At 41.0% G+C, this 16,095-nt stretch overlaps 1 protein-coding gene across 1 annotated transcript in view; it reads right to left on the bottom strand.

The window, feature by feature from the left end:
• The window catches only part of IGSF3 (immunoglobulin superfamily member 3), a 113,828-nt gene that overhangs the window by 43,713 nt on the left and 54,020 nt on the right, over window positions 1-16,095 (bottom strand). Inside the window, exons 4-6 of the mRNA XM_081327114.1 lie at window positions 10,768-11,178; window positions 4,780-5,169; window positions 1,003-1,404 (exon numbers count right to left, since the gene is read on the bottom strand). Coding sequence (XP_081183240.1) covers window positions 1,003-1,404; window positions 4,780-5,169; window positions 10,768-11,178 — 1,203 coding nt within the window. The remainder of the gene's footprint in view (window positions 1-1,002; window positions 1,405-4,779; window positions 5,170-10,767; window positions 11,179-16,095) is intronic.

Below are 16,095 nucleotides of genomic sequence, written 5' to 3'. Positions count from 1 at the left end.
GTACCAGAACAAATAGACTATTATCTATTTTTAAGACAAACTTCCATCTCTTTTTCAAAGTATACTAGCAGGCAATTGTGATATATGTGCTTAAAAGAACCATGAGCTATTATAACATTTTTTGCTTCAGAGCTTATCGAAAATAACTATTTTAAGCACTTAAGAGTAATGTATATATAGTTTGGAGAATTAAAAAATGAAGGTTTACTGGGTTATTTTCCCCAGAAAATTAAAACAGATGATGCAAAAATGAAAACACTGAGTTTTACGTTAAGTGCCTATGTATGTCCTAAACAAAATCATATAGTTACTAAATGATTTGGGGACAAATATTTATTGTTTTAACAATAAAATGAAAGATCGTTATATATGTTGCCTTAAACTCCTTAGAGGGAAGGGAGGATTTAAATGCAGTGATAAATAATAGAGTTGAATAATCTTTTCAGGCATGCCTGGAGGTTGTTAGCCATTCTAGGTAAACCAGATCCAAGAAATCAATTCCACAGGAAAGCTAAAACTGCTTGTATTGAGACTGGCTACAATAACAGAATCTTGCAAGTCCAATTATGTTGTATTTCCTCTGCCTACTAACAGTTCAGTAAATAAGGGAAGTGTCTGCTAAGCTACTTCCAAATCTTATTTGACTGTTGCAGATTTCAAATATGCTTTATTCCCTTTTGATTGGCACCAGCTTCTATATCTCTACCAAAGTCATGTTTCTTACTTTCTTTACTCTACAATCCACAAAAGTGGAAAGTGCCAGAATGAAAACTAAATTTGATTTCACTGAACTGATATTAAGTCAAAGCAATTGTTATATAGTTAATATTAGTTTTCATATATGCAATCAATTTCCCTTTTAAAACACTGGAAGTCACAATGTAACAGCATATTTGTAACAACCCCAAGGCAGCATACAAAGTTTTGGGGGAATGTTGATTAGATACATCTGACTTAAGCTGATGACTGTTATGTAATAACTGGTGGCACTGTTATACTTACCTAGTGCAGTGATAGCTACTGCTGAGCCATTATGCCGCTCTCCAATCATCTGCCACTCCCCATCCAGCCTACGTGTCCATTCTGTAATACGACACTCATAATGGCCCTCATCTGCCTTGATGCTGTTAAAGATCTCAAGTGTGAAGGATCCAGGCCGTATCTGCTCCATTTGGATCCCCCCATAGCTACTGCGCTCGACATAAGAGGGACCAGGACGAAGGGTTCCATCCCGGTCAAGTTGTATAATGTCACTGCGACGGTTCTGCTTATCCACAAGTTGCCAAGTGACAGATAATCGGTTTTGGGGTCTAAACCCAGTGCGAACAGTGCAACCAAATCTCAGACTCTCCCCTTCTAGAACGTTTGTGGCATTGTTGGATACTTCTATTGAAATATTGGTTTCTGCAGTAAAGGAGAACATATGTGATTACAATCAGGACTATGTGGGATAACCCATACATGCATATTTCTTCATACAGAAATACAACATGTGACCCAACAATAAGAGGATATATTTGGAAAATTATTTCAAAATTGAGCTAATTGAAAAAAAATCACTTTAATGCTGGAAACAGCTTTTGCTTTTTAAACTGCTTGTATTTTTAAAATCCTTGTATTATCCCCCAGTAGATGGATTTATTTTATTCTTAAAATAATTGTATAATATCTGTCCTGCATCTCCTACTTCCCTTTTCAACCACTTATGGTAAGAAGAATCCAGCTTACGAACATCCTTACTACCTGAGAGTTAAGAATGGCAAATGCACAAGCTTGTTTAAACCAGTCAGCACAACTTCTGCTTTTCCACATTTCACTGGGTTTTAAAATGTTCAAGTTTATTTTATTTTTAATTTTTATTTTAATTGCATTTATATCCCGCCCTTCTCCGAAGACTCAGGGCGGCTTACAAGCTTAGCAGTAGCCTTCATTCTATGTATATGCCTGCTTATTAGGGCTTTCACACACACCCCAAGCGGCATTATTACAAAGTAAGCTTAATTGCCCCCAACAATCTGGGTCCTCATTTTACCTACCTCGGAAGGATGGAAGGCTGAGTCAACCTTGAGCCTGGTGGGATGCGAACCTGCACTAATTGCAGGCAGCTGGTGTTACTTAAGGAGGCATTAGCCCACTGCTCCACCAAGGCTCCTAGTTACAATAGAAAAGATATTTCTTCAGTTTTCAAACTCCAGATTTATTTGCCCTGCAGGACTCCTATTATTTCCACTGCAAACACAGACCTGAAAAGTGAGCTGAAGGGGAGTAAGTGAAAAGAAGAATGAAGCTAACGGAAGTGTTCAGTTCTGTGTACCAATGAGAGACAATTTTATCAACTGTTTTAGGGAAGGATATGTAATAAAACAAAATAATAAAAGCTGGTTATTGTTTTTCACTGTTGTGTAAATCTATTCTCTTTTAAGATGAATAATACAGAAAGAACAGGATAGAATAGAAATTAGTATCTATTGCTTCTGTGGTATTTCTTCAATTAAAAAACAAACCATTTTCTAAAATTGTTCTAAAATCATGTCTGTCCTGTATAAGTTATCAGATATAATTTCCATTCATATAACATCCAGATGCAGATTACAGTAATAATCATAAGCCTTACAGTACTGAATAAATCTGTGAATATATTGATACTAAGTTCTAAATCTATTTAAACCTGATACAATATTGCTTAAGATCGATAGATCGATCGATAGACAGATAGATAGATACACAGACAGAGTGTGTATGACCCACTTACAAATACCATTGTTAACTAAAGAAATACATTACTGATATAAATGTTTCATCTTCAAAGCACATCAGTAGGATAAGATGGTCCAGGTAAATTTGAAATATGTGGAACACAGCATTTACTTGAAACTAGTTTTTTTGAAAGTAAGGTTTTCAGAAAAGTACACATTATGCCTTCAAATTCTGAAAAGATCAAACTTAGATTTATTTACTAATTTCCTTGTTATAATCAGGGAAAGAAGCCAAAGAATCAGAAAAAGGGAGAGGGACAGTCTGCTTTGGATCTAAACAAAAATATGGTGCTTGTGACTTAGGGACAAAAGAATTCTAAGTCAAGGTTCCAAAGAGAATCTTTCTTCTATACATATTTCAAAAAGTAAGTTCTAGAGACATGTGAAAGGAATGGAAGATGGAGTTCAATAATTAATCAGCCCCAACCTAATATCTTTAAGAATGCAATAACCTTACTATATTATACCAAAAGCTCATCAAGTCCAACATACCCTAAGACAGGGATCAACAGATGCATTCAGGAACTTACACAAGTTCAGATGGCTCTTTTCCATTATTATACAAGTCTGAGATCATTCTGATTTGCTTCCAAAAAGTTTGCTTGGAAGGGCAGCGTAAGTCTTCTACTCCTTCAAAAACAATATAGAATGCAGGAGCAAAAATACTCTTTGTATGTACCAAATGGATATGCTACAGTCTGAAATATTTTTCTGAAGCATGGATCACTCTGCAAATAAATTTGTAATTTGATGGTACAAAGCACTATTACACAGGTAATCCTCAGTTAACAGCCATCATTAGGACCAGCAATTCCATTTGTAACAATGGGATTGTAAAGCAAAAACAAAATGTGACTGCACTGACCTATGACAGCAGTTGTGGCAATTCCAATTGTGGTTGTTAAGTGATCCCTGCAAGAGGGATCTTGGAGTCCTTGTTGACATTCATTTAAATATGAGCCAGCAGTGTGCTGCAGCTGCCAAAAAACCCAACACAGTACTAGGCTGCATTAACAGAGGGATGGAATCAAGATCATGTGAAGTGTTAGTACCACTCTCTAATGCCTTGGTAAGACCATACTTGGAATATTGCATCCAGTTTTGGTTGCCATAATATAAAAAAAGATGTTATGAGTCTAGAAAGAATGCAGAAAAGAGCAATAAAGATGATTAGGGGATTGGAGGCTAAAATATATGAAAAATGGTTGCAGGAATTGAGTATGTCTAGTTTAAAGGACATAGGGTTGAAAAGAACTTGAGGTGACATGATAGCACAAAGAAGAGGGGCTCAACTTATTCTCCAAAGCACCGGAAGGCAGGATAAGAAGCAACGGATGGAAACCAATCAAAGAGTGAAGCAGCCAAGAACTAAGGAGAAATTACCTGACAGTTAGAACAATTAATCAGTGGAACAACTTGCCTCCAGAAGTTGTGGGTACTCCAACACTGGAGATTTTTAAGAAGGGATTGGACAACTATTTGTATGAAATGTTATAAGTTTTCCTGCTTGAGCAGGAGGTTGGACTAGAAGACCTCCAAGGTCCCTTCCAATTCTGTTATTCATGTATGGACACTGAATGTCATCTCACATGACTGTGACTTGCTAATTCTCTCCAATTTCCTCATTAACTTTGCTTGTTGGCAGTGAAAGTCACAAATGGCAATCTTGTAACCACAGGTGCCAAGTATCCAAATTGTGATTACATGACTGTAGGGATACTGCAATGGCTACAATTTTAAAAACTATCCATACGTCTTCTCATTCACAGCCATGGGTAACTTTGAGTGGTTGCTAAGCGATGTCTACCTGATTTATGAATTTATTTGTTATAAAATGCTTGCAGCTTTGTAGGCAAAGTGGCATATACACTTTCTCAGTTAAATGAATCTAGGTTCCTTTGCAGATTGTACTCAACATAAGCTAAGAAATCAGCCCATTAGCTGCTTGTGTCATAATCATCATAAACCTGCTCAGGCCCCAGAACCCACACAATCAATAGGAGCAAAGAAGATTTCTGCTTACTAAGGGGCAGCACTGTAATAGGTGTGTTCTTTGGCCGTTTGCTTTCTCCATCAATAAATTCACCAGTTGTCGTCTTCAATCGCTCTGTCACTCGACAGTTATATTTGCCGCTGTCTTCCAATCGGAGTCGGTAGATTTTTAGGATATAGATGCTGTCACTCTCTTTGGCCACTTTCAGTTGTCCCAAGGCTTCTCTCTGGGCAAACTCATTGTTAAGAACTGGCACAGCATTAGCAGCAAAAGTAGCAATGAGAGAACTATTGAAGGCCCAAGAGATGGAGAAATACCTCTTTGCAACATTTTGTACTTCCAAAATGCATCTGAACTCCACAGGTTCACCCACTATGTATGTCCGCTTCTCTGTTTCTAGTCGAACGTTGATATCCATATCTAAAAGAAACAGAACAAACAATACATACACATATACACATACAAACCAATGAAACTGTATCACAGCCCTATACAAATAGGAAACAGCTAACAAACTTAGATTAATAATATTAAGAAATCATCATTTGAGGATGGTTTTAAACATACTATACGTATGTGTTGCATATACGTATACATGTTGCGTATAGGTATATGCAACACAAGGAACATGGTTAATACCGATGCCTCGTTGGCAGAGGAGCTGAATATCTTCTTTGCTTGCTACGAGGTGAAAAGACCAGACCCTGTAGCCTCTGCTGGCCGGCCTTCTGACCTTGAATGAACAGTGAAAGCTGTATTGAAGGCTGTGAATTCCAGCAAAGCTGCAGGCCTAGATGGAGTGCTGGGGATAGTGTTTAAGAATTGTGCTGATCAATTAGCAGGGGTCCTGACAAGGATTTTTAACATCTCCTTGCAAACGGCCTGTGTACCATCATGCTTGAAAGCAGCTACAATTGTCCCAGTCCCGAAGAAAACATCAACTGAGTGCCTGAATGACTACAGACCTGTTGCATTAACGTCTGTAGTGATGAAATGCTTTGAAAGGCTGGTTCTCTAACATCTTAGGACATGCCTCCCAACGGACTTCGACAAACATCAGTTTGCCTACAGGGAAAACAGGTCGACAGACGATGCCATAGCTACCGCTCTACATTCTGTAGCAAGCCATGTGAAGAAACCTGGAAGCTATGTCAAGATGCTTTTCAATGATTATAGCTCGGCTTTCAACACTATTCTGCCGAGCATCCTTATTGAAAAGCTGACTGACTTGAATCCCCCCCTCCATCTGCGGTTGGATTAAAGACTTTCTAAGGGACCGGCTACAAACAGCAAGGGTCGGGTATGTTTCATCCACCCGCCTGAAGCTTTGCACAGGCTCGCCATAGGACTGCGTGCTTAGCCCCTACCTGTACTCACTGTACACATATGATTGTGTATCGTCCGACCCATCCACTGCGATCATTAAGTTCACAGATGACACCACTGTAGTGGGTCTTATAACAGGTGGAGCTGAAACAGTGTCCAGGGGGGAGGTACAAAACCTATCCCTATGGTGTTTAGAGAACAACTTGCACCTGAACATCGGCAAGACAAAGGAGATGGTGCTAGACTTTTGGAGGAAAAGAGAGGAACCTGCCCCACTTTACATCGGGCGGGGGGGCTGTGTGGAGAGAGTTTCCTCCTTTAAATTTCTTGGAGTCTACCCCTGTGAAATCTTACCTGGAAAGTCAATACAACCCAGGTGGCCAGAAAGGCCCAACAGAGACTCCACTTCCTCAGAGTCTTGCGGAAGAACAGGGCAGAACAATGGCTAATGACCTTCTTTTACAGGTCTACTATAGAGAGCGTCCTCTCGCACTGTATTGTGGTTTGGTATACTGGCCTGACAGCCACGGATAGGAAGATATTACAGAGGGTGGTGAACACAGCACAAAACTGTACCCTGACACCACTGGATGACATCGCCAGGTCTCACTGCCTTGGAAGAGTGAGGAAACTTCTCAGGGACAACTCATACCCTGGACGGTATCTCTTTACTCTCCTACCATCAGGTAAGAGATAGGAGTATAGCCAGCCGTACCAACAGGCTGAAGAACAGCTTCTAACCATGGGCTGTCAGGCTCTTGAATGGGAAATAACTTTATGTATGATTGACTTGCGAGGCTGGTGTGTTGTGTGCAATTAGCTTACATGGTGTAACAAGATGGTGGGTTTGTTGTCACTGTGAGTTGTGGTGGGGGGGGCACGAAGGGAGGCTCAGCCAATCTCAATGTATACATGGTTGTACTTTGACAATAAAGGTTTATTCATTAACAATTCTGCCTCTTCCTGGATTTTAACTTCATTTCCAAAAGCTATGTTTTGTTATGTGTGTCTGTACTAATTTTCTGCAAAATAATAATCTGCGAGCTACTTACATGCTAACAGATTGAAGGACTATATCAATTTAGATTGTATCAATTCAAGAATTGAATTGTTAATACCTGTGTTTCCCGAAAATAACCCCAGGTCTTATATTTATTTTTGGTCCAAAAGACCCATTAGGGCTTATTTTGGGGGGTGTCTTATTTTGTAGGCAGAGGCAGAGGTGCGAAAGGAGGGGGTGGGGCCATCGTGGGTGGGGTGGCAGGCCCACTGGAGGACCAGTTTGGAAGGCGGGGCCGAGCATAGGAACTATAGAGTTTTGCATGGTACAAATGAGGTAGAAGATACTGTTACCGCACCAAAGCCATTTAGTCTGAGGTGAGCAGTGAATGTGGTTTCAGCTTTTACACTGTCCCTTGACTAGAAAGGGTGGAAATAGGTAAATGAGGAGGGGGTAGTGGAAGGAAGGGGGTGGGGTTAGGTTTGCATGCTGGGAAGGCCAGGAGAGAACTGAATCGCTGAGGCTTCAAGGCAGAATTGGAAAGAAGCGCGGGGAGCTTGGGCTGTGCTGAAGAAAAAGGGGAGCAATCCCTGAACTAGACCTTTTCTAGTCAAGGGACAGTGTAAAGGCTGAAACCACATTCACTGTTCACCTCGGACTAAATGGCTTTGGTGCGGTAACAGTATCTTCTACCTGATTTGTACCATGCAAAATTCCGTAGTTCGTGTTTCTCCTCCCCCAGCCCCGCCCGAGCTCCCTCACTTCCCACATGAGAAACATCAAACCGGCCACACCTACCCCTTCCATCCCCCAGGCAACCACAAAGCTAGGGCTTACTTTTGGGGTCGGTCTTATTTTAGGCCCAACCCCAAAAATCAAGCTAGGGCTTATTTTCGAGGTAGGTCTTATTTTGGGGGAACATGCTCTCTTAAAAGAATTTTTATTAGCAATGTTCTCTACTTCAAAATTTTGCCTTGTTACATAAGTAAACAGTTTGTATTAATTTATGTTCTGAATACATCAAAAGACTAGAAACAACTGCTATGATTTATTCTAAATAAGCAATTCCTACCAAAACTACTGACTGATGAGCCAAAAACAGGACATCACCATTTAAAAAGGACCACAACATAGGACAACAACAACACAGGGTAAAACATAGCTTAATAAAGGCACTGAAAAGAGTAAATGTACATTTTATATGAATATTAAGGTATTTTCATTTATATGAAAAACAATCATTAAAAAAAACTATGAACCCCTTTAATATATAGAAACTATATATAGAATATAGAAATGCTAACTACAAAGAAAAGAAAAAAGGTGCATGTACAATGTATAATAAATACTCCCCATTCTGTAGGTTTTCATAAACTGTTGTATATAAATGTAAATATCCTAAAGCAAGGCAATATATTTTTTAACACGAGGCAACCTGAGGCTTATCAGATGTTTTGGATTCCAATAGCAATTAGTTTAATTTAATTTAATTTATTGAGATTTGTATACCGCCCTTCTCCCAAAGGGACTCAGTTCCTGAGGTCCTACGCTATAAACCTGCTAGCAAACTATTAATGGGCTTTTGCAAGTGTCATGAATTAGCATCAATGAGAGCTAGTCCATCTTAAACAGTCTCTCTATGCTTTTACTTGATTTGGCATTGTTATATTAAGTCAGCAGGTAGCTAACACCTACTTTGACACTTACCAGAGGAAGCCAAAGAGGTTGATCAAATGCTTCAGTTAAAGGAAGTGTTAGTGTAGCTGACCACTGTGGCTTTGTAATTGCTGAAAATTTTTGCAAGTGAGCCCATTATTGGAACAAAGAAAGGTAAAGTGGCATTTAGCTTGGTCAAGAATGCTCAGGTAAAGGTGCAGAAGTAAAAAATTCAATTGGCATGTTAAAAAAATACACCCAGAAGTGAAGACTTTAGCTAAGTAAGTGCTTATTATGGGTTGTTAGCCTAAATTGTGCATGTCTTCAATAAATCAAGAACAAATGAAGAAATATCGGGAAATTATGATATGCATATATGGTTTTAATGGTATAAAAACAGCTTGTTAAATATCAGCAGACTTGCCTGATTTGGACTTGTATCCCAAGCATTATTTCTGCACAGAAATAGTGTTGAATCCCAAATTCCTCTCTAAGAATGATTACTGGCTCAAATTGTGCTAGGTAAAATGAACCCAGTATGGGATTGAGCCATCACTCCAACCAGTATGATCATTTGCAAGAAATTGTGGAAGTTATAATCCAAAACATTTGAAGAATCAAGTTGTACTCCAATTTTACAATAAATAAAAAATTGATTCTATCTTTGATATAAAATATTCTATATGTGCAAGAACATATTCACGCTAATAAGGTGTCTATACTTGCATTGCCAGATCATTTTCTATAAAACTTTCTATAAAGAACTACAATTTCTTTTCAGTCAGACAAAAGTTCTCTTACAGTATTCTTGCTTATCATTTTAGTGCTAGGACACCTTCATTCCCAACAGTAACAGTCACAGAAATTTCTTTCTAAGGGGTTTCTGACCAGATGGTGGTACAATAATATTGTAGAAATGGAAGGCCTCATGAATTACTTTTTTAAGTGGCACTATAGGAAGATGTGAAATGGAGTTACAGAAAGAACAAAAAGAAAGTCAGGAGAAGAAAAAAATAAAAGGGAAAGAGAAAGAGAACAAAAGAATAAAGACAGTACTGAGGAAAATGGAATTACTGTAACTAAACTTTGGGTTATGGCTTATAAAATGGAAAATATTTTAACCACTATGATATACATACAACACTAAGAGGTTAAACGTAGTGGTGGATGCTCTTCTAGCTAAAGCCACTGTCAAAGCAACGATTCAGTTCTATATTGGCAATTATGGAGAGAAGAACAATAGAATGGCTATTATTCCACTGTTTTTTTGCATATGAACATCTTTCTTGCAAACAGCTACTCAAATGTCTTTTTTGAAAGAAAGGAACCAATAGCCATAGGATAAAGATTCTCCAGACACATCCCAGATGAACTAATAAGCAAATCTGTAACTAATGGACCAATGAAAGAACAGGAAATTATTCGATGCACTAACAATTAAGATAAATCATTCTATACTAGTATAAGAATGTCTGATTTGGTTTCCAGTTTTCACTTGCATCTGCTAATTAAATGATTAATCTACCAATCAAGATATTTAAAAAGTGAAACTTGGGACCATTAATTTGTAGTCCAAATGTTAAAAGTACTGCAGTTGCTATATATGCATACACATATATACATACAAGCATATATATCTACATTATCAAAATCTTGAGATTGCCAATTCTCACTAGATTTAGGCATTGTCACTAATACTCATGAGAATCTGGGGGAAATAAAAATGTATGAGAGACTTTATAATCTCATAAGATTACAGCCATTTAAAATTTTAAAATACGTATTTTAATTTCTTTTAAGACATATCTACTGTAGTACCGTGTAGTATAGGTGCTACGCTTCCAACCACTACTTTATGCAACAGTCCTGAAAACCTTTTGGTAGTAATATAGTGGTCAACATTCAGGAAGGATGCAAAGTCTGTGACGCTCCTCCTAATAAAACTACACTCTCTGAATCTCCTGATCCCAAACATGAAATCACAAGAGTACATGCAAGACTATGAGAAAAGTAAAAAAAAAAATTGAAACACTAACCTGTTCCTTCCACATAGACCATTGTGCTGTCTGACTGCTTGCGTGTCACAGCGTACCAAGTGCCATCAGGATCCTGAATCCATTCGGCTGCCTCACAGTAAAACTCTCCTTCATCAGAGGACTGAAGATTGTAGATAGTAAGCTTAGATTCACTCTCGCCTACTTTATCAAGACGGACATCTCCACTTGCATGGCGCTGGATGTATTCACTTCCTGCACGCAGTACAAAATCTTTACTGAGAGAAATAACTTCCACAAGAGGCTCATCTGCTTTCTTACGATACCAGGCAATGGAAATGTGGCTGTGCTGTTCAGTATTCTTGGTAATCTCACACTTTAGCTCCAGAGAATCATGTTGTACTTTCTTTAGAGTCTGGGTTTCTGAAGTTACTCGTAGGGAGTCAGGAATAACTGCAGTGAAGAAATGAAAGAAAGGAATATAAATACATGCATATTGATAACATTTGCTGTGTTTCATCATGCAAAACAGCATTAAAGGTAAAGGTTCCCCCGCACATGCGTGCTAGTCGTTTCCGACTCTAGGGGCCGGTGCTCATCTCCGTTTCAAAGCCGAAGAGCCAGCGCTTCTCCGAGGACGTCTCCATGGTCATGTGGCCGGCATGACTAGATGCCAAAGGCACACAGAACGCTGTTACCTTCCCACCGTAGTGGTCCCTATTTTTCTACTTGCATTTTTACGTGCTTTCGAACTGCTAGGTTGGCAGAAGCTGGGACAAGTAACGCGCTCACTCTGTTACGCGGCACTCGGGATTCGACCCGCCAAACTGCCGACATTCTGATCGACAGGCTCAGCGTCCTAACCCACTGAGCCACCGCGTCCCTTAAAACAGCATTAGTTGACTCAAAAAGCAGATTCTGCACCTGCAGGAAAACACTAGAACAATAAAGGTGATGAAGAAGATATTCATAGTTGTATTTATGTTCCTATCAGTATTGCAAAATAGATCAAATAGAAATTAGAAACAAATAGTATTGTTACTTTTTGCAGTATAGAGAGCAAAGCCTTCTTGATGTTCTCTGAGCATGGTTGTTTTCTTGCAAAACTAATCTACAAATCTGCCAATGTCTTCTTTTAATTTGCAGTGTCCAAGGATTTATCACAAAGAGAGCTTGGTCTAGTGCAGGGGTAGGCAACCTTGGCTCTTTTATGACTCGTGGACTTCAACTCCCAGAATTCCTGAGCCAGCCATGCTGGCTCAGGAATTCTGGGAGTTGAAGTCCACGAGTCATAAAAAAGCCAAGGTTGCCTACCCTTGGTTAAGGCACAAGCTAGAAAATGTGAGACCACAAGGTCTAGTCCCACCTTAGCCATGAAAGCCATCTGGGTGACCTTGGGCTTTCACTCTTTTTCAACTCAACCCATCTCCCAGGGTGGTGGTTGTTTTGGGGAAAACAGGAAGACAGTGTGTTAGATATGTTCACTGCCTTGAGCTATTTGCAAAATAATAACGGTGGGATACAAACAAACAAATCAAACATTCCCTGGATATAAGTTGCCCTTCTAACAGTAATGCTATAATGTGATTTTCAATGAAGCTGTCAGGAAAACCAATGCTGAAATCACAGCTGCCCCAGATTTTCGTTCGTTCCGCTGGGACCTGAAGACCTGGCTCTTTGAGCTTTCCGGCCAGGACTGAGAACTTTTAATTTTTAACCTATTGCAATTGGGTTTTTAATTAGAGTTAAGGGTTTTAGATTTTAATTAAGGATAATTTAATTTATTTTAATTTGTTATTAACTTTTGTATTGTTATATTGTTTTAATTGCCTTGTGAACCGCCCTGGGTCCTACGGGAGAAGGGCGGTATATAAGTTTAATTAATTAATTAATTAATTAATTAATTAATTAATTAATTAATTCTACCATGGAAGGAGGATGACATTTATTCCTTCTCTGCTAGATGAGTATCAGTCCTGCCTCACAGAACAACACAGAGCACAGCGTCACAGGTGCATACAAACCCAAAGGCTCTGTGAATATGATTCAAGTGAAACGGATCACAAAAACCCAATAATTACTATTTACATTAAACTTGTAACAAAACAGATGATGAAAATACACTCTTGCATGTATCTTCAAATATGTATATACAACTTTAAATATGTATGTAAGCAGGTTACTGAAACAAGATATCTCTATTTAAAATAATTTCTTAAAGATTAACAATTTGTTCAAGCTAATTAAAAAAAATTCTCATTATTTTCTTATAGTTGCCATTGTAGTAACATGAATAAAATGGAAGTTAATTCATTTTGCATCTTAGTTTCAATAAAAAGTTATTTGAATTATTTCAATACATAATTGGCTAAGCATAAATGCTTCAAGAGCATGGAGGAGTTGCTTTAGGTAGCTGTTCAGTTCCTGACATGCTTTTTAAATATCTGTTAAATTGTTATATACATACATACATATTTGTTGATAGGTACTTTCTGACTGCAAGTTCTCCTATTTAGCAGCATATTCATTGTCATAGCAATTTTAACAAATTCTGGCAACTACAAAGCTAGAAGGATTGGGAACTACAAGCTTAGAAGTAATTATAGATCAAAGCTAGTATTCACTTCCTTTTATGGCTCCCAGAATCCTTTTGGAATACACAGAACAAAACACAGTGAATTTCAAGAAACAAAAGGAGAACTTTAAGCCTTCAATCATTTGACTGTCTCTTATTATACCCACTTAGTAGCCTGGCCTCACTCATTTTGGGTGGATGATTCTAGATCAGGGCTTTTGAACCAGTGGCACGTGTACCACCGGTGGTACATTGGTGCTGGCAGGTGGTACGCAGCCCTGCCCAGCCTAGCCAAATGTAGCAAGGGGAGGGAACAAGTCAAAGCGGTGCAGCGCAAGACTTGCCATGAGGGAGTCCTCAGGAGCTGCAGGGCTGCGACAAAGGCCCCCAGGATCAACACTTCTGTAAGAAAAAGGAGGAGAGTGGAGACATAAGAGGCTATAAAAGGAGGCAGTTTTGCCAGGAGAGGGAGAAAAAAAGGAAAAGATGCAGCCTTGGGAGGAGGAGGAGTGAGCTGAAGCTGCACTGAAGGGAAAAGAAAGAGGGGAGAGGCAAGGATATAAAACAGGTTGGCCGGGAGCCGATCTACAACTTCTGTGACAGCCATCTGTGCTGAGCAGACACACAGGTGGCAGCGAAAAACAGGCAAGAAATGCAGCGGGGGAGAGGTCACACTCCGCAAGGAATGAAGAAAGGCACCATCCCCTGAAGGAGACCAACAAATGGCCCTCGCCCACTTCACACACCCAGCTCTGTGGGCTCTGGGGATGTCACAACTGGCGTGAAAGTCCATGTTACTTGCACTATGCCACCCAGCCCCTTCCCCCAGCCTGCCTGGTTTCGGCAGGCAGCAGCATGCTCTCCTCTCTGAGTGGAGAGACTAGGTCGGGTGAGGCGAAGCTGGTGAGAAGCCAAACTTGCCTGGGTGCGCACAAAGGAGGCAGAGAGTGCATGAGGCCTGGCATCCCAGGTGACCGTTTTAACCCGCAGGCTGACCGAGTTCTGAGCGCTTCCCTTTCACCCGGGGCAGCAGGCCCAGTATGCTTTCTGCCTCTTGTGTGCGTGTGTGCACCCAGGCAGGTTCTGCTTCTCACCAGCTTCGCCTCACCCAGCCCAGCCTCTCCATGCGACAAGGAGAGTGTGCTGCTGCCTACTGGGGGGGGGCGCCTGGGAGGCATAGCGCAAGTAACACGGACTGTCACTCCATTCGCAGTGTCCCCACCACTGGAGCCCACAGAGCCGGGTGTACGAAGTGGTCAAGGGCCATTTGCTGGTCTCCTTCAGGGGATGGTGACTTTCTTCATTCCTCACCAAGGGCAACCCCTCCCCTGCTGCGTTTCTTGCCTGTTTTTCTCCCTTCCTCATTGCAAATATCTTCACACCACTCTGCTCTTAAGGCTGTGTGGCACTTGTCCAGGAATTTACAGTGGCCTTTGAAGCCATGGCCACTAGCAGCACGGAAGGAAGGAAGGAAGGAAGGAAGGAAGGAAGGAAGGAGAGGGGAATGAAAAAGGGAGGCAGGGAAGGAAGGAAGGAAGGAAGGAAGGAAGGAAGGAAGGAAGGAAGGAAGGAAGGAAGGAAGGAAGGAAGGAAGGAAGGAAGGAGATGGGAATGAGAAACAGGGAGGAAGGGTAAGAGGTAGGGCAGGGATGAAAGGAGCAAGGAAGGAATGAGTAAGATTGGAATGAGAAGGGGGGAGGTCTGAGGGAAGTCCTGCCTTAGCACTTGGCCACCAGCAGCCCTACTATCTTTTCTCCATCCCCTTGCCCTCTCCTCCTGGCCTATCCTGATGGTCTCCCATCCTATTGCTAAGGATGCTTTGGGTACAAAGCTGGGTCTCCTCACATGGAGAGGTAGTGGGGCTCTCTCTGACCCAAGCACTTTGCCCTCCTGCACCCACCATGAGCAACCTGGCCAAGAAGAGTGGGCACATCAGCAGCAGCCACCTCGAGGTAAGCGCAGCTGGGCACCCCTCAGGGAAGTGGGGCTGGACTGGTTGGGCTGCAGGGCCCTGGTGCCCTGGGAGTCCAAGGGCTGGGTGCTTACCCTCTGCTTCCCAGGGCTCCGGGCAGCCGCTACTGTCAGGGAGTCCCACGTATGGCCCAAGAGGGACAGCGAGCCTCTGATGGTGGACCATGCCCTGGCGCCTACCCCAGTCCCACCCTCCTCCACCAGAGACCCCCGGATCCCCCCACAGCCCTTCCCGCACCCTCCACAGGCATCCTGCAACCTGAGCGACATTGTGTTAGTCACGCCCGCCTGGCCATTGGGGATCACATGATCCTGGGACACTGTGACCATCATAAGTATGAATCAGTTGCCAAGCATCCGAATGTCAATCACATGACCCTGCTGATGCTGCAACATTCATTAAGTGTGAAAAATGGTCATATGTCACTTTTTTCAATGCCACTGTAACTTTGAAAAGTCACTAAGCGAACTGTTGTAAGTCGAGGACTACCTGTACTTTATCACTTTTTCCTCTTTTTTCCCCCCACAGCCATCAAGTTTTGATACCTTGCTAGGTGATTGGGGGGTACTCAAATACTGCCATACCCTAAAAGTGGTACAATCTGTGAAAAGGTTGAAAAGCCCTGTTCTAGATATGTCAGAGAAAGACCACTCAAACTGTCCACCAAGTGGAAGTTTTACATCACTTCCTTAGAGAATTAACTGAGGAGAAAGATTCCTGCTTCCTTGGACTTTCCTTTGTAAAATTAAATTAAATTAAATGCACACATTGTTTTGTGTTAGCCACCGATACAGCAGATCTGAGTTTAAACAAATCGATTTCA

This window comes from Vipera berus (genome assembly GCF_964194415.1).
Source record: "Vipera berus genome assembly, chromosome: 4".
Classification (NCBI taxonomy): Eukaryota; Metazoa; Chordata; class Lepidosauria; order Squamata; family Viperidae; genus Vipera; species Vipera berus.
The sequence above is the reverse complement of the archived record's forward strand: the minus strand, read 5'-3'. Positions and strand labels throughout refer to the sequence as shown.